General features: G+C 33.2%; 1 protein-coding gene across 3 annotated transcripts in view; it reads right to left on the bottom strand.

Moving 5' to 3' along the window:
• Positions 1 to 23,740, bottom strand: part of LOC130442406 (uncharacterized) — a 58,389-nt gene that overhangs the window by 5,560 nt on the left and 29,089 nt on the right. Inside the window, exons 3-5 of one of the 3 annotated variants that reach the window (XM_056776494.1) lie at positions 20,068 to 20,199; positions 8,145 to 8,401; positions 870 to 1,083 (exon numbers count right to left, since the gene is read on the bottom strand). In XM_056776494.1, coding sequence (XP_056632472.1) covers positions 870 to 1,083; positions 8,145 to 8,401; positions 20,068 to 20,167 — 571 coding nt within the window. In that variant the 5' untranslated portion in view covers positions 20,168 to 20,199. Of the gene's footprint in view, positions 1 to 857; positions 1,084 to 8,144; positions 8,402 to 20,067; positions 20,200 to 23,740 lie in introns of all 3 variants that reach the window. The other 2 variants (XM_056776495.1, XM_056776496.1) reach the window with 2 other exon arrangements.

Genomic DNA, 23,740 nt, shown 5'->3' with positions numbered 1-23,740 from the left:
CGCCGATTGTGTAGGAGAGCGGCCGGCGTGTTTAACAGATTTAACAGACAGATCGATAGAAGATATATTCATTGGACGAAAACAAGAAGATTTTATTTGCAAGGATCCCTTGATTTTGAGATACCAAGTGTTATAAGTTATTAACAAATATTTAGAGCAGAATCGATTTTCATCACAAAATAATTAAAATTTGCTCCATGTTAACCGTAATGTTTGAAGATAATGAGTTATGAAAAACTGGTGGAGTTCCTTCTTTAACAATATTGAGGTTAGATCCCGACCGGATGCTACGCTATGTGAAAACAAACAAATCAGACGTAACCCCTACTATATTATTGTTACGATAATATGTCAAGCTACCCTGTATCGAAATTTTAATTTTGAATATTAAAAATGAAAGTACCGATTTACCTCGACATGATATTCACAACAAAAACGATTAATTGTACTTGATAGAACAATATTCCTTTTTCATTGCATCACATCATTTTTTCCGTAATTTTTCTTCCTTAAGGATATTTGAAAATACTTTTGGTAAGATACAAGATATATAACATCTTTGTCCATCCATATTTCGAGATCCTACTAAAAAACACAACTAATAAGACAAAACAACGTGATTTGTATGCAGAAATAGCTTGTCGAGCAAAACTCGATCGGCGCTGGTGACGTAAGCAAGCGATTGCCGCGTTGCAAGAAGAAATATAAAAATATTACACCTTTAAAAGTTAATGTTTTTTACGGTTTATGTTACGACGTGCCCAATTATTTAAAAATTTAAACCCGACTTCCGTTTCAGACTCATTCCACTCTTAATTTGTTATACTGTGCTATGAAATAGTGCGGTGGATATGTACCTTTTACATTACCTTTAAGGGACGTCGTAGGGCTATGTTCGTTAACAACTAAATGTTGAATATCAATAGCGGATTTAACGCGTCTAGGTGGAGGATTCAGCATAGCTACGGTAGAGCTGCCGACGAATACGGAATTTTGACGAGGGCGTTTGATGATTGGCGATGGAAGGACCGATAGAGGGTCTGTCAAGGCGTTTACATTGTACTTCGAGAAAGACATCCGAGCCTGAAACAAAAATGACAATATGAGTGGAAATCAATATTGTTTTCATCAATGTTTTGGTATATATTCCAATATATAGTATGTACAAATAATAATACAGTGGTATTTAGATAATTTTAGCATGATTGTTTATTGTCAATGCATTCAAAAAAATTCAACCTGTACCTATAACTGTTACTTATGTTGATTTTTCTATAAAATTTTTTCTAGATAAGCTTTTAGCCTTTTCACACGATTATTTCACAACTACTTCTCAAATATCCATTCAAGACACAAGTAGAAAAATGTACTCCATTTTCAGATCGCTACTACCAACTTGTTCTTTCTAGTCTTATTTTATATCAGCCTCAGCTGGAAAACCCTCTGCTCAAATCAGTGCTGTGATTCGTTTGTGAAGGACATTGAACAAAGAGAATTACTATCAAAAAGTGTGTTTTTTGTCATGATAATGCCTGATATTACAATGTGAAAGTGGCAAACAAAATTCCTAAAGGAATTTGGCTGGGACGTGTGTGATCTTCCTTCGTATAATCCAGACCTTGCTCTTAGCGACTTTCATCTCTTCTTACACCGAAAATCTTTCCTTGGTGGTCAATACTTATGGTTGAAAATACAAACGACAATCTTCTATGAAGAAGGGATACAAAAAATTGTGCCACGCTATGTGAAATGTATAAAATTAGTTCTATTCCTGCATATTTTCTTATAATAAATATTTTTATGTTTCTAAATATTCTTGATTCTAGGTCTCTTATGTTTTAAAATTAGTTTTTCAAATAATTTTTGAAAGATAGATAAAATTGACTTTGTGACTTTTCATTAAGTCTTTATCAAAATATAATATTGACTTTGACAATTTGCGTATTCATATTGATCAATAGATCACCTTCATCATGAATATCAAAATAATAAATCAAACTATAACTTTGTTCTAATAAGAAAATTCAATTTTTCCCTAGTCCTTTCATCTGAAATATATAGCAGTAGTCAATTAAAATATTTGTAGTTTTATTAGAATTTACAAAATAGAGCTATAGATTTCGCTAAAATTATTTAGGTCTTTTTTGTATATTTGAGATGTGAGGACTAGGGAAAAATTAATTTTTCTTGTTGGAACAAAGTTCTAAGTTGATTTTATTATTTTGATATTCATGATGAAGGTGATCTATTAATCAATATGAATACGCAAATTGTCAAAGTCAATATCATATTTTGATAAAGACTTAATGAAAAGTCACAACGTCAATTTTATCTATCTTTCAAAAATTAATTAAAAAACTAATTTCGAAACTGAAGAGACCTAAAATCACGAAGATTTTGAAACATATTCATATGAGAAATAAGAAATTGAAGAAATAAATATTTTTTCTGTATCTGTATACATTTTTTTTAATAAATTACTTTGTGGGTATTTATATTTCTGTTTAATTATTTTGAGAGTTTATTTTCTTATATTAATTTCCTAATAAATTATTTTTATTATTATCACTACTCAACTTCGAGCTTGTTGTATTTACCTATCCCGGAAACAAAGTATCAAAAGGATTTTTCCAATGTTTGTTGAGACTTTTGTGAGTGTTCGGTATAATATATCGACGACAAAGACTGATTTAACTCCTCCATCAACCACCTTCCATGTCAGGTCTTTTATTTGTCGCCTGTCTAAGGGTCATAATTATTTATTTCATCAATTATTATTATGATTAGATATTATTGTTTTCAGCCGATTAAAAAGTACTAAAAACACTATTTAATAAAAATTATATCACTCCATACATCTTCAAGTATTCAGCGTTGTAACCTTTTTATCATTTTTGTTTGTGAAAACTTCCCTTTTTATTTTGTTTTATGACAAAGTATTTTCATTTACACTTACATAAGTTTTCTTGGAGAGTAATTTATAAAACACATTTTGGTATGGAAATGAGAAATAATTCTCTGGTCGGTAGGTTAGAAAATACCTTGAAAAAAAAAGGTTTTTATTTATACTAGACCGGAAATTATCACGTGTAAATTAGTTCACCCCAAATGTGTATAGAGAATTGAAAAAAAAACAGTAACAACAAACGCTTCAAGCCTTAGCATGATCAATTTCCTGATTATTCCACTGACATGCCGATATTTTAACAACATTCCTTAGCGACACCACGCTTACAAATAGGGGCTGGAATGAAATCGTCATATTTGAGTTTGAAATATTTCCACCCTATTCGTATATTTCACTACAGTAAATCATCATCAAATATTAATTTCCAAATTCCCGGAGTTGACGATGAAGAATTTCAATATGTGATTATTGCTAGATGGGTTAACAAGTATGTTACTACCCAAAACGAAAAAAGTGTAAATTTTCCGAAATAAAAACTTTTAACGTATGTCCAGTAGTTTTGTCCAATAGATTTTAATCATCATCAAGAGCAATATAATAATTCCAATGCTTCTCCAACTTCTCGATGCCTTGCTTGTGGAAGGATTTGTCTTTTGCTTCAAAACAAGCTTTAATTTCAGCAATTACTTCTTCATTTGAGCTGATTTTCTTACCAGCGAGCATTTTTTTGAGATCAGCGAATAGCCAGTAGTCACCGGGGGCCAGATTTGGACTATACGGTGGATGAGGAAGCTATCCAAAGTGTGATTAGTTGAATATAAACATCGTTGCCATCGTTTTGCGAATCGGTGCATTGTCTTGGTGATACACATGACAAATGAGGCCGATTTCAGTTGATTTTTGCATTCAAACGATCCAACAATTCTATGTATTATTCACTATTGATTATCTCTCCCGTTTGGAGATAACCAATGAATAATATTCAATGCGCATCCCAAAATATTGAAGCCATAACCTTACCAACTGACTGTTGTCCCTTTGGACGTTTCGGACGTGGTTTACCGGCTGCAGTCCACTCAAATGATAATCGTTTCAATTCCGGAATGAAGTGATGGATCCATATTTCATCTATTGTCGCAAAAAATCTAATTTATGACGTGTAAACATGGCCGAACACTGCTGTGAATCATCAACAAATTGTTGTTTTTGATCGAGTGTAAGTAAACGCTGCACCCATTTTGCAAAAAGCTTTTTCGTCGTTAAAAGTTCATGCTTAATTAGGAACACACTGTCTTTGTTGTTTTGAAAATAACAAAATTGGCTTCACTTAAATGGCTCTCACTTTTTTCTGACTTATCAAAATGTCATAAAATTTTACACATAGTTTTTTGAAAGTTGGTACTTTATAAACGTCACATGGATTCGACAATGGCAGTACCATCTATGGGTCAGTCACACGACTTATTGAGTGATGTTATATCTTTAATGAAAGTTTTGTTATTTACTACAATTAGCGACTTTACACAGACAAAAAATTGTTTTACTTCAGCTCATTACTTGTTATCTCAATATATTATCTTTTATCTATGAAAAAGTTTTATTTTTTCATAGATAAAAGATTCCAAATGGATTTCAAAAGAGTTACCTTCACTAAGAATATGTTTGAGCTCTGTTGAATTATATTTCATTGTTATGTTTCAAGTCAAGAACATTATATATTCTGATAAGGTTCTAGTAGATTTATTGATAATGAAATGCCACAATTCGGTACATTTGAAGTAATTCTGTTATTAATTTTAATGCGTATACAAGTTTGAAGATGGCATATTGCGGATGAGGACAACAAGGGTGCGTTTGTTTCAGACACAAAAGGACCCTCCTGAATAAGACGTTCATTATACGTGTTCCTTCGATGTGATAAGCTTCAGTTTATGATACAGGGTAGCCAAAGTTTACGTTGAAATGTATCATATCATACCAAGGCAGTGCCGCAGCACGCTACAGGGAGAAAAATATATTTTGCGACCTTGTAATACTCAGGATACTACCTTATAGGACTTAAACAACAAAAATAACGGTCGTTGCCTTGGACATCACTGCCCTGAAAACCACGATGTTCCTGTTGAGTAGACTACAAGTAATAAGTACTTTCTGCATGACCTCGAAGGAGGCCGCCGAGGTAATTGCAGGAATGCTGCCTATTGAGGAACTAGCTAAGGAAAGGAAGTATATCTATCGATAATGAAGATGCACTCCATATCAAAACTGAGGAGAAACAGGCGAGTTTGCAACGATGTCAAAATATGTAGGAGTATGCCAAAGGAAAATGGATGTTTAATCCCCTTATGCATACCCGTACAAATATAAGTACGAGAAGTTTCTGGAGTGCCCAGCTTGCAGCAGAGCAGACGCAGCAGGTTTTGAATGCCAAAGATTTGTGATATGTACTGAAAGCCAAGCATCAAGTCTTCATACCCAAGATTTTGATCGACGTAAAACTTAGCTCTGAATATAAATTTAATACAGCTCCCTACACTGATGGACAGATCACGAAGTAGAAGCAGTAATCAAAAAGGAAAAAAGCAAATCATCTAATGCCTCCAGAGCGAAGTAATTGCTAACAACGCTACCACCTGGACTGCCAGTACAGGCTGGCAGTCTAGGTGGTAGAGCTTCCTCTTCATTTACCACAGATATACTGTTGGTGATTGATCAATTTCCAAATTTAGATGTTGTCTGGACTCGTATTTAATTCTAGGGCAACTAAGATACCAGGAATTATGTCTTTTTATAATTTGAAACAACTTTTTTGAGGGAATATTTTTGTGAAAATCTTTGGTAAGAGTTGATCAGTGAACCATTTTTTAAATAATGCCGTTATTATGTCTAATAATCACTCGTTTTTGTCTTGAGTCAAAAATATTTGAAGCATAAGTTTTAGAATTATCAAACCAGCCATCATCAATTGTCATATCACGTCCGGATTCTTCTTTCCATTCTTTTCATTTGGAGGATTCAAAAATACTTAAAATAACCCTTTGACATTGAATCTTTATGTCGTATGTCTTAACTGGATGGCATGTACTACGAACCTTTTTTATTTTACGACACTGCATTGTGTAACCCAAACGGTCGCCAAAAAGCTTTCATGCTAAATGGATATGAATAAGAAAAAAACATTAAAATTGAATACAAAAATCGGAAACTAAACTAACTTTCGGAAAACACATTAAAAGTAAAAAATGCATTCAATACTATACTGCGAATCGCCACTATTAAGAGTAGAAACCAAACTAAATATTTTATACCATAATGAGACGTCTTCTTTAAAATAGTCAGCCTGTTTTTTTATACGAATTGAAGTATTCTTTGTCTATGTAATCATTTCTTACTGGAGCTATTAACTTGTGAAAATCTTTATTTTTGTCACGGGAATGGGTATTTCTTCGAAACTCGCCTTTATGTATCAGTTTTTCAGTCGTTAGTCTTTGATATCCTACATAAGATATATTAATGTAGACACTTTATAAAATTTGGAATATACGAGTGTTGGAAAAAAAGCTACTATGATCCCTTGCATGCACGTCAAGCTCAACTTTCACAATTATTACAATTCATTATTCCCAGTGATGGATTTACTATTTTTTACGTCAAATTCACATGCACAATGTCTGATTTTCAAGTGCAAATTTATTATATATATCGTGACTCTCAAGTATCAACTATCAGAGTGAAATAATAAGATACTTAACGTCAAAAATTACATTACTTACCAAAACTATAAATAAGTTTAATGGGAATCTAAAAGTAATAAAAATTTCTCATGTGCAATTACCAAACAAACATCAGAGTATGAATTGTTGCGTAAATAGAAGGTTCCGTCACACTATCAATCATTGGATCGATATGTAAAGTAGTTTACGAGGGTTGCCACTCAAGTTATGAGATATGGCAGCACTGATGTGAATATGTCAAATCTGACATTGCCATCAAAAATTTTGACATACATGAACGTTCTCTAAACGTGTTGTCATACGAGTTAGTTATTTACAGATACTTGAAGCAAATCATAACATTTTCTTGCGGTGATTTGCTATTTTCCACGTGGATTAAACCAACAACAGTGCACCGATCAATTCGTTTCGACTTTTGGTGATGAAACACCATCTCGAGCTGGTTTTCCGAATTCAATCGTGGTAATACTTCGCTACAGGATAAATTTCGTGATCTAACATCAGCTGTTGTTTCAGAAAACGATGCTATGCGTAAACTGACATAGTTGGGCGTTAGTTCGATTAGCAAACATTCAATATTGCATTAATTTGACTGACAAAAAGATTAGTTCGCGATGGATACCGCATAATTTGATAAGCGCCCAGAAAAAAGTTCATGTCGATTCGTGCAAAGAAATGCCGAAAAAATTGAATCACGATGCTTGAAAAGATGTCTATAAGTTCGTGAAAGGTGACGAATCATGGATCTGTACGTATGAATCCGAAATATAAAAACAATCGACTGTATGAGTCTTTTAAGACGAACTAAATCGAACAAAATGGTCGCCTGTACTATACATTCTTTATTTCAATTGAAAATTGAAATAATTAAAGCACGGAGTAATCTTATATATGACATATATTTGGTAATTAATATACAGGGTCTTTCAAAACGTTCGCTTTTGAGTTATATGACTGCATTGAGCGAAAAACATCAATTAAAAATCACCAAGGAATCAGATGTCTATAACGCATAGATTAATCGCAAATTAACTAAAGTTTTAGCCAATTAAAGCTTGTAGAACGTTGAAGTTCCTTCCTATCGAGCGGTCGAGAGAGCCATACAAGTATTTAGCTACTGCTGATAATAATATGCGCCGGTAAACTTTCGAGTACGTTTTAGAAACAAAGGTAAGTTCAAAAATGCGGCAGCAGCTAAATACTTTTATAGCTCTCTCGACCGCTCGATAGGAAGGAACTTAAACGTTCCACAAGCTTTGATTGGCTAAACCTTATTGTTAATTTGCGATTAATCTATGCGTTATAGACATGTGATTGTTTAGTGATTTTTGATTGATGTTTTTCGCTTAATGCAGTTATATAACTCTCATGCGAACGTTTTGAAAGATCCTGTATGAACGATCTTTTGACGTCAAGTACCTTAATAATATTGTCTACTAGTGCTGTGCTTTAAAATACTAAATAATCATTTTATCTAGTTTTTACAGGACTAGTACACATACGGTTGGTTGTTTTTGAGCTCTGGTAGATAAAGTAGTAGAATTGGTGAGGCTCACTTGGTTCGTCACCCCAGGGGGGCTAAGGGGAGCTAATGGACATGATGGACGGTGTGGCTGTTGATGGAACTTTGGTTGATAAGGTTCCAACATTCTTATTTTGCCCCAACGATTGAAGAAAAGAGCGATAGCTGCTACCCAGATGATAAGGACGAGGGCCACTAGTAGCACTTCTTCGACACGGACTACCACTTCCGGCGCATCTGAAATTGAAAATAATATTCACTAAAAGTATATTAATACATTTCTAAATATTATATAGTAGCTGGAATATTGGTTATCTTTTTTTAATGAGAGCATCCACTTGTTCGAGATCAAAGACAAATAGCTGGATGCCAAATTAAGACTGAAAGTAAAAAACACATTAAATGATACACAAAATTTACTATCAAATAACTTATAGATAAAGCTGCCCGCCGATATACGGATGCATCATTTAGATTAATTGTTTTAGAACATACTTTTGAGAAAGTAACGCAGACAAAAGTATGTGAAGGTTTGCAAAAAACTTACATAAACGAAATGTTAACCATGGTATTATTGAAAACTAAATTTCAGAGGCTTTTTCAACCGCAGAAATAGTAAGACAAAATAGTGGCTTGAGTCCTTTGCTATTCAATATATTTATAGTTGACTTAATAGAAATCTGCTCATCCAACTTAAGCAAAAATTTAAAACATCTGGAACAATAGACTAAAGTAGTTTGGTATGAGAATAAATGTGAAAAAAATGTAGTGATGGCATTCAAACAGTAAACATAGAAATAGAAGGACATAGGATTAAAACGTTAATAAACAGATATGGTAAATACAAGCAATAATGACGCAGAAATTGCCGAAAGAATCAGAAATGAATCATGTACATATTACAGCATAAACAACTGCCTGATAAATAAAAGAGGAGTCTCAATAAATAAGAATCTAAATATTTATAAAGCAATATTAACTTTTATTTTGAAGCATGGATAAAAAAGTGCATTGCAAGCTACAGAAATGGTATATCTTGGACGTGTGGGAGGTGAATTAACAAGTACAACCGGATCTGGAAATAATGTCGTTGATGGAATTCATTAAGCTAGGACAGTTTAGATGGTTAGGAATGGAAGAAGATGTGAAGCAAAATTAGTCGAAAACAAAAAGAGGAAGACAAGAAGACATAGGACAAAGTAATTGGTACTATACTTGAGCAAAGAAACACTTCATGGAGGGATGCCAAAATAATAACACTAAAAACAATTTGTGGATTCTATATATAACAGTCGCTGTTTATGGATCCTCCTTTTAAGATATCATATGATAGCATTCCAAAATATTTATACTTTAACCTTGCCAGCCTACTTTTTATCTTTCTACGCTTTGGAGTCGGTAAATCACTCAACTAACTGTTGATTGGATTCTGATGTGAAATGATGACATGTTTCACAATAATGTGGGTTTATAGTGATTATAAAGCTATAAACACTATTCAGGATCATCAATTCGTTTTGGTTATAGTCGATTGTGAGCTCGCCCGGCTCCCACATTGCAAAGAGCTTTCGTATACCCAACTCTCCTTTCACGATATGTTCAACACATTCCTTTGATATCTTGAGTCTCAGCTATCTCAACCAGCTTTACTTTACTCTTATCCGTAATTATTCCGCGGTCTTTTCTGATAATTTCGTCGGTAACAATCTATTTAGAGCATCTACTGTGTGAATCGTCCTCGGTGTTCATTCCACCTTGCTTAAATTCAGTAAACCACTTCTTAAAGGTTGATTTTTCCGGGCTGAAGACTGAATATTGTTTATCAAATATGAATAAAGCTATCCTTAATCAACACAAAAAAATTAACGATCGTTGCTTCATTCAAAATGCTATAACTTATAAACTAATAACACGATAGTTGTCCAATTTATACATCTTCTGAAGTCTAGGTAGCGCCATCTATGCGTTGTAGCCTATCAAATAAATATGCTATCTATTGTTTGTTCTTTTTATTCGTAAATTTCAAATACATTTAGTTGAATGGAAGGAAATGGCAGCTTTTCTCCACGACTGGCTTATTCGAAATAAAGCTGGTTAAGTTAAACGCTTGGTTAACTTCAGAAATAAATCTTGAAACTCGAATTCTTTTGGAAACTACTTAAATTGGTATAATCCCTATCCCATCGATTAAGCTATAAAATTATTTACGTTTGTTGATTGCGAATGCATCAATTTTTATTAATAAAACTAATTTATAATACGAAGTATATTTAAGAAAAATGTTTATTGTTTCAAGAGAATTCTGAAGCGATTAAGAACTGTTACAAATTATTTTTAAGGATCAATTATTCCATTGAATATTCTATGTGCGAAAAACCAAACCCAATTACATCGGAATCGCTTTAAACTTCAGAAATATCGAGGAATTCTGGGATGTGGATTAATTAGAGATAAGAGCAGTAAGTCATTTCTTATCTGAATTTCATCGCGCGGCTGCTACGATAAATTTATTTTCTCCGGGAAACGTCACTTCTTCCTAATTGCTCGTGTGAAATTTATCCGCAACATCAGATAAAAGACATATCCGCGCTAATTGTGCCAAACTTCTTAATGGAAGAATTTACTAATGGAACAATTTCGAACAATCATATTTTTGAAAACCAATATTTATATTGATAATTGTTATTCACAGAGTTTTCCACGAATGATAAAAGTGAAATTAGACAAAAAAAATCATATAAAATAAAAGGTTATAGTGATTAAAACAGAACATTGTACGTTATTATTTTCCATATGGAAAGTAAAGGTGACTCCGCACTTAAGACACTTTAATTGTTGATCAAAAATGTGTTTATGCCATTCCAGAACATAATAGAATCTTCTGTATCTAGAAACATATTGAATATAGTTCGAAAGTTACCCAATAGATGAAGCCACCCACTAAACTCACAGTTTCTACTATATTAACTCATGAATGATGTCACAATATGTTCATACTTTTACTTTTATTAATTTATCATATTGTATTATGCTGCTTTTATTTCTAATTTGATTATGAAGTTTATTTTTTTTATGTCGATCACGTTTGCTAATATTTTATTAATATGTAATCACTGTATATAATTTACCCATAAATCTTTTGCACTTCGTTGAGCTCAAGCGGCTTTTGGTTGGATGAATTTATAGCCTTCTGCAAGACATTTCAATTGGCTAAGCAATTTTGTGCACAAAAAAATCAACAGAATGTAGAACATAACAACAAACAATAATAAGTGGCAAGGGACTTTAATTGAGTTTTAAATAATATGTAGTAATCTAGTACTTTTTTTACTGTATTCCGCAGTGTTTGTAAATATATACCTAATGGAAAGTAATAACTCGAACGATTGCTAATTAATTGTAAATATTGTAGCAGTTTAATCTACAGAGAACGAAAAGTTTGATTTATCAAAACATCGATACAAAAAAATGAACAGTGCTTAAACTAAAACCAGCCAATGAATTTCTAATAACGTGTGTTGCCGACTCTCGCTATAATTACAGCTTCCATTCGTCTTGAAAGGCTTCTAAACAAGTTATGGACGTATCCTTGCGGCATGTTTTCCCAGAAGTTGGAAAGAACATTTTAAAGATCATCTAGTGTTCTTATTGGTGCCGGATGCTGCTGAATTTGATATCCTAGATGGTCTCAGACATGATCTATTGGGTTAAGGTCCGGGCTACAGCAGGCCAATTCAGGGTGGGCATCTCGACCTCTTCTAAGTACTGCCGAACCACTCTAGCAGCGTGTGGGCGAGCATTATCGTGCATTAGCACAGAGTTGTCACCGATATGAGGCATACATGGGGTTCTAGGATATTGGTTATGTACCTGTCAGCATTTAGTCTTCCATCATTCACTGGTACTAACTCCGTGCAACCCTCGAAATAGATACGAAAGTATACCTGCTTCTCGTAGCCTATTTTGAAATGTTTGTAGGCTTATTCGGACATTACGAGTAGCCAACAGATCTGTTTGCAGGCTTAGAGCGGTGGTATGCTTAATTCTTAACGCCGTTAACCTCAAATAACGATCATCTACTACAGAAGTTACCCTTCCGCGGCCTTGTCCGGATCTTCTGGTTGGCTGCCCTGTTTCTTGGTAGTGAATAACAACTCTGGATATGGTGCTTTGTTGAACTCCAATTAACCCGTGGACGTAATTTTGACAGCAGCCATCTTGTATGAGCGCGATGATGTCAGCGGCTTCTTCATTCGTCACATGTCTTGTTATACGTTGAGGCACGTCCATTATTAACAAAATATATTTAAATTTTCACTTTACAATAACAATATTTGCTTAGAAAGCTCTCGATCCCAATGCATTCTCCAAGTGATATTTTTTTGCCCATGATAAGAAACCAGAGGTATCTATTAAGTTGATATAAATACAGATTGTCCCAACAAATTAAAATTAAGTATTAAAAATATCCTAAAATACCAGTGATGCGATAATTTATATCGTTATTTACGTCCATGAAACAAAACTGCAAGTTGAATTATTCCGATAAATATTGGAAAATTCCCAAAATTTCAAAATCTATTGCTTGATTTGTTTTACAGCAATGCAGCGATCCTGTTACAATTTATTTTGGCACCACAAAAGGAAATAACGGTAGCCAAGAATATTTATTTTTGATTTATGTCGCAGGAATTTAATGAAACAAGTTATACGAGGATGGTTCCATAACTATTTTTCAAAGTAATCTTCTTTTAGTTCCATACACTTTTAGCTATTAACTGAGGACATCTTCATCTCTTCATTGTTGGAAAATCTCTGACCACCTGATCATTTTTTCGATTCTATAAAAACAGAAAATGATCCCATGGGACTAAATCTGGCGAATAGGATGCATGAGGTAGCAATTCAAACTTTAATTCATCAATTTTAACCATTGCAATAGCGGATGTGTGAGCTGGTGCATTGTTTTAAAGAAACAACACTTTCTCCTTACCAAAATGCGACCGTTTTTCCTAGATTTCTTCACTCAAACGTTGCAAACAGTTCGTATAATACTCGCCGTTGATAGTTTTTCCTTTTACATGATAATCAATGAAAATTATCCCATACGTATCGCAAAAAAAACCGACGCCATGACCTTGCCTGCAGATAGAATGGTCTTTGCCTTCATTGGAGCCGATTCTTCCGTTTCAGTCCATTGCTTTGATTGTTCTTTTGTTTCGAGTGTGAAGTGATGGACCCACGTTTCATCCATGATTATCAAGGGGCGCAAAAAATAGGCTTTATTTCTGTATAATATTCCAAACACTCGATGGAAACATCTTCATGACGCTGTGTACTTTCTAGTAACTAGGTCAAGTCAAATATTTCTAAGACCAACCTTTTATAGCTCAAATTACAAATGCTGAACTATCTAGACTGCATAATTTATCGAAATATTCATCAAGATTGACAAATTATGCTTATTGCAGTCGAAATAGATTATTAAATATCACATTCCGTATCTCAAAAGCATTTTGCGGCTCATTTTGTGATCGTTAATGAAAATTGAGTCTACCACTATGATCCTAAATAGAAATAAGAGGTTAAGAAGTTGTACAAACTCGGTACTATGTCAAAAAGTCAACTCACTTCAAGCACGAAATTCATCAATTATAACAAATTGAGTTTCTAGGTGAATATAAATTCCCTCTCGAAACAGACACTTTTTAACGATAAGGTATAATGAAAATATGAGAAATCAATTAACTAATTGATATTTTCACATCAATGATTTGAGTTTCAATTACTTTCGCAGGTGTTTGTTTTTATTGAAGTTTAAATCTGGTTCTATCCGGATGCAATAAAGATTTCCGTCAATAAACAAAAGGAAAAAAGTGACGATCCAATCAAGTGTATCTTGTGAATCTCCACTTTATCCACGGTATAGAAACAGGGTATTTTATTTTTCACAAAACATATAAATCGGAATAGTCGCTATACTCTCATTCGTTTACGTATAACAAACATTTTTGGCATTTAGTCTAGTATAAAAGTTCAAATAGGTGTTAATTTCGATAAACTACATACTAAAATAATTTAAATCACCTCATTCGATCTGGAATAATGTCTAAATCATTGTACGTGAAAAGTTAATTAGCCTATAAAAAATTTCAAAAATTAGTGTTTCATTTTTGTGCATATCTCGTAAAATATGAATGTTATGAATATTCAAATAAAGATTCTTGAAGAGGAGAAAATTTACAAGACAGAAGTTGTATTCTCGGAACCGTACCTCCAAGTACGGCAATTGAAAAAAAATAAAGGTACTTGAAGTGAATTTATAAATTTGAAAAAGTTATGGTGTGATCTAGATATTTTATACAATTTCTTATTTAAGTCATCTGTTTATAACTTTTGAAATTGTAGTTTTGTAGACAGCTGATATTTATCTAATTAGGACATCCTCTACATAATTAAATAATTTTTCGACTAGCGCTCGTGGTTAGTTTTTTCAACGTTTTTTATGTCATTATAAGAACAGTTCTAGTTCCGCCGCATCCTTCTTACTTCCCTACACATCCTACTTTCCATGTTCAAATCATTTTCTCTTTGAAATATCCACGTGTTCAATGTACAGGGTTCTTCACGACGAGATGAATCGATATGTACATGGGAAAATCTAAAATAAGTTCAGTTTTCTTAAACGTCCGTTTATACCGGCAGTAGACCCAAACGTTATTTTAAACCAAATGGTATGCTTTTTATAGAATTTTTAGAATCAACGCGAAATTTCCATAAAACTTTATATAAGGATCGTATGCCCAAAGTCCACCATTTCTTAATTATTTCACATTTTCGAAATTTTTGGACACATGCAGCCCTCCACTAAAAAAAAATTATTTCTAAGTGAGTCAGGTCTAATATTTTTGGGATTTGGACAAATAACATTTACTGCTTTCAAAATCTGTGAAAACATCGGCAAAAATTTATATAGGGTGTTCAGAAAATGGTGTCGAATTTCGCTATCTAAAAACCCCCATTTTTTTTTGGTCGCTCCAGACAACCGACAATTAAAAACCATGAAGACTTCAGTTTGTTCAAATTTCTACACAAAAGCATAGAATCCAATGGTAAAGAGAAAAAATTAAGTTTTCGAAGGTTTTAGATGGCGAAAGCTATGAGACCTAACTTAAACTTAAGAATATAATTTTTTTTGTGGAGGGCTGTATGTGTCCAAAAATTTCGAAAATGTGAAATAATTGAAAAATGGTGCACATACCACGCCTTATGCAAGGTTGTATTGAAATTTTGCGTAGATTCCAAAAATTTTATAGAAACCATAGCATTCGGTTGAAAATAACGAAGTTTGGTCCACTTCCGGTATAACCGGAAGTTTAAGGAGACCGAAATTATTTTAGATGAAACGATCATGCTAGAAAACCTATGCAAGCAAATTTTCAGTACACTAGTCGCAGTAAAGTAATTTCCCATGTAAATATCGTTTCATATCGTCGTGAAGGATCCTGCATATCTAATTTCGTTACATCCTGATTCTATCTTCATTAATAATGTTCTAGAAACTATAAAATAGTACAATAGATTATGACTATGTTATTCACAACTCACAATTCACCATAAAAAGATGCCTGTAGAGCGTTGGTGCTTCGAAAAATTCAAAAAAAAATTGATGGAAAATATTTCTAGTACAAAATCGTAACGAAACTATCTGAGAATATTGTTCTTTTTTATCCTGTGTCGTCATGGACACCCGGCGTCCTTGTCGGGTAGTATCGGACTCTTACCGACTAAAACCCTCCCTGAGTTTCCGCACTTTGCAATGGTATCCCCTCTCTCAATTCTTCATTATGTCTAGTTCCTACTATTTTTCTCTTTGATTTCTATTATATCCCATATCGCTCCGTAGGTGTACTTCCAGGACCTTTCTTATTCTCACAAGTATTCTATCATCCATTTTCGTCAACTCGTCTGGGTATACAAGTTTCTCATTTCTTTCCATCTGGAGCAGTGGAAGAGTGTATGCTTGGAATCGTCTTCCTCACTGCAGTTGGTGAATTTAGGAGTGTCGGATCCCCGCTTGGTATGAAAGTATCTGCAAAAGCATCCATGGCCTGTGAGTGCTTGTGCTAAGAAGTCGTCAGTTTCCCCATGCTTCCTGTTTAGCCAGACTTCGATAATAGGAATGAATTGGTGGGTATCGGCCAAATGTTCCGTTGACCCATTCCACTTAAAACCTCTGGATAAAATTTGTTCATGCGACAGTCTTCGACAGTGTTTTTTCTCTCTTTCACTTGCAGCTCCATAGAAGCCAGCCCTGCAATTATCTTTATTCTTTCGGCAGATATAGTCCGATGGGTCCTGGATATGCGGATAGTTATCTTTCTCTGTAATAGTGTCAGCTTTCCGATAAACGGTATACCATATTGGTGCCATAAAATCTGGTTTGGATCAAGCTCGAAAGGATTTTCCTCTTATATGCACTGGGACCACCAATATTTGGCATTATAATCGCCAGAGCTGAAAGATTTTTCTTGGCTTTTTCTATTAACTTTTCCATGTCTTTTTTGAAGCTGAGTTTCGCGTCTAGTCAAACGCCTAGTTACTTTACTGCTTTAGTAGGCGTCTCAGTCACGTCTTTTAGATTGAACCATATTTTTTTTTATGTATCAAGAGATAGCTTCTGTTTTTTCTGGCGCTAGCTGTAGACTTTTGCTTCCAATCCACTTCCTACGAGCTGCAGTGCTGTTTCATCAGGAGTTGTTCATTATTGTAGTTTACTCAGTAGTTTTGTGGTTAGAATATAGGAAAAACATAAAACTCTACTAATAAATTAATATTTATTATTCACATTACTAGGTTAAGTTTATATATATAACAATAAATCTACCGTTTCATTGATTGCAGGAACATTCGATCACCTATTTGAAATAACTCAGCAAAGGAGACCTGGTGATTCGTTTTTTCATTTCGACATTTTAGACAGTTTCAATTAATTTGTCACAAGGTTACTGGTAAAATACATTTTAATTCGATAACGGAGATTTGTATGTGTACAAAAAGTTTCACAATTAATTTTCTGCTCTAACGAGATCAGAAAATACAACAGACATCAAAGGGTTCTCTTATTTAAACAATTTTATGTATAGGTTAGAAATAGATCCTCTATTCGTTGAGCCGAAAAATTGAATTGTCCAAATTGTTACCAATTATGTAAAATGTTTAGCTGAAATAGAAGAAAATCTCGAAGATAAATCACATATCAGAGGATTGATTATAACTAAGCAAAGGGTTATTTTAAAAATCAGTTTCGTTTAATAGATTTAGAAATCATTAAATCCACATTTTTCTAATAAAAACTTATTAGCCTCAAATATATGGATTCTTATTGATAATTTCTTAATATTTGTTATCAAATTTAGATTTAAATAGGAAAAATTCACAATTTTGAAGGTGGAATAAAAATTAGAGCTAGAAGTTGAAGAAGTGAAGAAACTCTAGAATAATATCATGAAGGTACAAAGTCTAAGCTGATTTGAATAGTCTCAAACCCATTTTGCTTGTAAATACGGATGTTTCTCTATATCTCCGAGTCCTCTCTTCTCAATGTAGCCTTAGAGATACTCATTCTTCATAGTTCATCTATTAATCCCCTATTTTCAATATGTGGAATGACTCTAGCTGCTAAAGATCTTCGTTTTCCTCCTGGAGATTCTGCACGTTGCATCCTCTGCTTAGCCTAGCATCTAATAGTATCCACAAGATCCCACAAATCCTCGTATGACTGCTTTAATCTTTTGTCCTAGGCTGTTTTAACTTATCCAAATCTAATCCCAAGACATTGGGTCTCAAATCTCTGCCTGGTTGGCTATAGAATATGAAGATAATCTAATCAGCTAATAATCATTTCTCCACGTATTGCGCAAGCTTTCTAGTATCAATTTTTTGAGACAAACAAACCCAAAATGACATTTTACCATGTTTTTGACAAATGATATTCCTTTATACAAAAATAAGATAACGAAGAGAATTTTCCTTATAACGAATTAAAATGCTCCGAAAATGAATCCAAAAAGTAATTTTCATTATTAAAATTATAGAAATGATGACAAGGGGAGACACATTAGAAGAATCCCCCAGCTGTCGGCAAGTTAATGTGAGTCACAGAGAGCGGGCGGCTCCGGACTCCCCGCCATGGCAGTACCGACGGGGCTCGTCGGCGGCTTCGATCTCTCAGTATAAACTGAGTTGTCGTTGAGAACAGAGCATTCGCGATGTCTAAGCGGAAGGCTTTTAGTGTAGCAGATAAAATTAACATTTTAAAGGATGTCGAGTGCGGCGTACAGAAGAAACTTATTGCTCAGAAGTATGAAATTCCTATGCAATTTTGAAGTGTCAGGAAACTGGAGGAGAAAAAAGAAAAAAAATTTAAAAAATGTAAGTTTCATTCTGTAGATGAAGCAGATCTAAAGTGCGGAATCCAAATTTGCCTCTCTCAGGACCACCTATATGCCGAAATGTAAGGTATTGAAGACTTTCAAGCAAGTTTAGGGTTGTTGGACAAATTAAAGAAACGCCACGGAATGAAAGAGAAGGTACTATCAAGGGAAAGTGCCAGTGTAACAGAAACTGCCTGTGATCAATGGAAACCGAAATTGCAGTTGATTTTACAAGATTATCAACCTGGACGAATGTGGACTTTTTCTATAAATACCTTCTAACTAAGACTTTTATGACGATAAGTGTTTTTGGTGGCAAATTAGCAAAGAACGAGTAACTGTTGTAGATTGTGCTAACATGACAGGGACAGAAAAATTAAAAGATTTAGTAATAGGTAAAAGCAAACAACCAAGGTGCTTCAAAGAAATAAAATCATTAGAAGTGGACTATGATTACAACAAGAAATCATAGCGTAATATTCGAGAAGTGGATAAAGAGCTTTGACAAGAGGATGAAAAGACAGCATAGAAAAGTTATTTTTTTCGTAGATAATTGTCCTGCTCATACTCATCACGTGAAACTAACGAATATTAAACTTGAATTTTTCCGTCCAATACGACATCAAAATTACAACCGATGGATCAAGGTCTAATTAAAAACCTTAAGGCAAATTATCGGAATCAAATTCTGAGAAGAATGACTAACGCTTTAGATAATAAAGAATCCCTTGATAAGGTTATTGACCTGCGTGTTTGCATAACAGATTCAGCCAAGGTTTGGCAAAATGATGTTACGGAAATTACGATAAAAAATTGTTTTATCAAAGCTGGATTCGCCGAAAAAACCACAGAGGAACCAGTGGATGATTTACGAGACATGAACGAGCTTCAATCAACTGGTGCAATGAATGACAACATTAGCTTGACGGATTATTTAGCCGTAGACAAGGACTCGATTGTGACTGAACATCCTACTGATGATGATATAATAGACTCGATAAAGAGTCGCCAAGAGGACGACGAAACGAATGATACTGAGGAACCAGAAAGTCCGAAATTCTGTCTACTTTTGAGACCATCAGACATGGTTTCCAGTGTATTGAAGAAGTGCCTGATAATGTTTTCCAAATGATAAACGATTGTGAACATTTCTATGAGAAGTTACAAACACGTGTTCAACAAGATATTTTATATAGTTTATTTTTTGCTCTAATTGAGTTTTTTTATGTAATATTCTGTGTTACATTTCATAAAAACACAAGTTAAATACTATTTTTATATGTTTTTTCAAACTTAAAAAAATACAATTTCTTTATAACGAAATTTCTATGTAACGAACTTTTACTTTGGAACCTTCAATTTCGTTATATGGAGGTCCTACTGTAATATGAAGATGGAAACTTTATCCATTACGAAAAAATGCTTAGAGTTTTTCGTTTGATTAAATTTATGTTGGCCATAACGTACCCCCAACTGGATAACCAGGTGTGTTGTTGCCCAATAGTGTGGTGGGGAATCGTGATGAGGCGCGCCCTGAAGATGCCTCCTCTATCACCTCCACCTCCATGTCGAGATTGCCACTGCGGCCCTGCTCCCACTCTGAAACAAACAAAACATATTTTTATTGAATATATCGCAAGTTCATAGCGGGTGAAGATAGAAGTTATATTATTATGTTGCGTAACTAATAAATTTTAGAAAAATACGTGATGATTTAACATCAGTGACATTTCTATTTAAAATTTCTTTCTAATTATAGATCCTCTTCGTTCCTAATGGATCGTTGATAGACGATTTTACGATTTTTTATTATAGAGTCTTATATCTATATACAATTTAGAAAATTTGATAGAGAAGACAACATTTATTGACGAGCAGTATTTGGCATGGTAGAAAAAACATAAATATGGATATGATTTTGTTATCCCTAGAAAAATAATAGAGAAAGGGGTTTAGCTTAAGTCAGCTACTTTCAGATTAATTATAGCAAAATATGCCAAAGCTATTTGAAATGATAATTCTACTACATTTAGAGGATGTAGCATTTGTACGAAATACTAGAAATGAGATTAAGAAACTGTTGTATGGACTGAAGAATATGAAAATAAAAGAACTGGAAGAGAGGACGTAAAAAGGAAAGATAACTACAGCGAATTCAAAAAATAAGAATAAGGAGTTGATTGTACTCAACTTTTCTATCATCATAACCAGCTTTAAATTTGGTTGTCTACGAATTAACGATCAAGAAACTATTCTTTTTGTATAACACGAGATATATTATTTCTTATTGCATTAATTATTGCAGTATAGGGAACGAAGTTATATTGTATTTATTAGTAATTCTCATGCTGCTGTTATAGATTTTCTGAAAATCCGTACCAGCTTGAATACGGTGTCTTTATTATACCATGATTGTGTTATATAAGCGATATAACTTCAGTCATCTACATGTAAATCGAATTAATAGAGAATGTTACTTATTGAGATCAACACAATATGTCTTTCGATACAATATAATATTGAAGATTTGTAGAAAGCAAGTATCTTCTATGAAGTTTATTATATGGAAATATACATTTTCTCAAATCTCGAACGAAACTTGTTTGGTGGTTCTTTCTAAGTCGATTTGGAAAACTCTTTCACGCAGAGGATACGAAATATTTAATATCTTTATACGTGTTTCTTATCAAAGTAAAATTTTCTTTGAAGCCGAAATCTATGTCTTTAAAAAGGAAATTCTTGATTCAGTTTGATGAAAATTTCATATACAAATAAAAGAATGTGAATAAGTAAGTTAATTTATTTTGATATTCAATTCCAAGAAACGAAGTGAACGAGTAAAACTAAATTAGACTTAATCTCTATAATTTGTAGCATTTTTGAATAGCAGTAATTTGACAAATAACAATTCCTGTCAGCGCATTTTTTATTTTATGTTAAAAATGCTTTCCCTTGAAGTTACCAAACCTAATAGCCGGACAAAACAGTTAGTTTGGCAGGCCGGATACCCTATATTATTTACGATTTTGACTCAGTTTTAATAGGTACAACAAAAAATTGTATTCAAAATTAAGTTTTTATTATTATCATGGATCTTGTTAAATTCGAATGGAATAAAATCGAATGCCAAATCAGTCTTAGATAGGTACTTTATTATTAATCACATTTGTCAACGTATTTAAATACTTTAAATACTCATTTAACTAAAAAAAATAATCAAGAACTTCTTCTCTTCAAGTTAAACAATAAAACAAAACAATTCTTCTCTTTGAGTTTCATAATAAAAATAATTATTCATATTTTTGATTTGCCGAAACTTACTTGTCAAATGTTCTAAATTAAATTTTACGATCAACATTTTGGCAACAGTGTTTAACGTTTGCTTTATGTCCTGGGCTACTAAGCTTCTTGAAATCAACGTTGTCTTTGTTAGTTACAGAAAACTTTTAAGATTTTGCAGATTTTGACGTTGTATTGTGATAGGAAACTTGATTCAAATCAGGAAGTCATCCAGGTGAAATGTTTTGTAACTTTGTATAAGTTTTCAGTCCAAGTCCTCTTCGAACGCAGTCACCTGAACAAAATTCTCGTTGTTCTCTTTGAATTTACGTAAAATGGAAGTCACTATAAGTGGACAAAAATCTTTTTAATTCCTGTATTTACGTTATTGATTATCTCAAAACAATTTTCCATAAGCCCATTTACAGAAACGTCAAACTTCTATGTATCTTTGATGTAATTTTGATAAACGGCCATAAAAGAATGGCCAGCCCACAAATAGCCTTCATTAAGGTCATTTTCACAAAATGTCTCAAAGTTCTGGATATATTATTCTCTTCCTTTTTCAGGAAATACGATTTGAGAGGTTCAAACATTTGTAAAATCCTTTCTATCGCTGGAAAAAACTCAATCAAGCGCGTCTTTGAATGATAAAGTATTTGTTTAAAATGAATGTCTAATTCTGAAATAATACCTTAGGGTTTTCTGTACGTACAAACGATAAATGCAGCAAAATGATTGCAGCCTGCGTTCGGCTGCATGAAAAGCCTAACAAAAACCAGACAAGCCGTTTTTTTGCCGAAAACACACTCAAAAAGCCTACCAATGTCCGGATTTATCCAGACGCAGGGCAACGCTACTTGAAGGACACAATACTAAGCATTGACAATACAATTTGAGAAATTTTAAATGCTCAGTTGTAAGCATTTTGTTTTAAATCGATAACATTGAAGAGATTCAGCCTTTTCAAGTAATGAACATTGTGACTTATTTGTGTTATTTAACATTTGTTTCCAAGACGAAAGTCTTGAAGGCTGTTTTTCCGATTTTTCCCCTAGTTGACAGATACTATTGAATACATAAGACACAAAGCAGTCCGGGAGCACCTCCACGTGATTACTCGATCATTTTCTTCAGTTCGATCTTACCTACTACATAATACTACAAATATTGTTTTTTTCTTTTGTTTTGTTTGTTTTAATCAATCCTTATGTTTTCAATTTCAAAATCGCCCGTATCACTTGAGAACTATCTTCAAAGTATTTATATTATATTAACTTGGACAGTTTTTAACATTTTTTGAATTTATTTCGAGACACGATTTTACTACAACAGCTTTAATGGTAAACTATCAACACGGAAACGGTTCAACACATAAGGGCATAAAACAAAACGGTTAAAATTAAAGCTACTGCTATAAATTTACTCATATATTTTTTATCACGCCCCGTATAAGCTATCTTATGAATTTCATAGATTTTTCAAATTTTATTCGGTAGTTAAAAAATTATGTATCATTTTATAACGTTTTTCACGTTGAAATTCAATGCTTTTTGGTAATCTTTTTATAGTCTGTTAAAATTTTAACATACTTCCGTTATGGGCAGTAAAATTTATCAAAACTGACGATTTCATAATTTTCATAGCCACAATATATGAATTCAATGATAAACTATATGTTTATGGGGTCGAAAATAAATATTGTCACAATTACGATTCACAGTTAAAGATATTCGAGACGCTTTTAGCTTTTAGTTTATTTAGTAGAAACTGAGGAAAACGTTTCATTATTTATTATTTACTATTGGTAAATTGAATGCTTGTGGAAAGCTTTTAAGGCTTCATAACGTGACTTCAACGC

The sequence above is a fragment of the Diorhabda sublineata genome, chromosome 4, assembly GCF_026230105.1.
Source record: "Diorhabda sublineata isolate icDioSubl1.1 chromosome 4, icDioSubl1.1, whole genome shotgun sequence".
Classification (NCBI taxonomy): Eukaryota; Metazoa; Arthropoda; class Insecta; order Coleoptera; family Chrysomelidae; genus Diorhabda; species Diorhabda sublineata.
The sequence above is the reverse complement of the archived record's forward strand: the minus strand, read 5'-3'. Positions and strand labels throughout refer to the sequence as shown.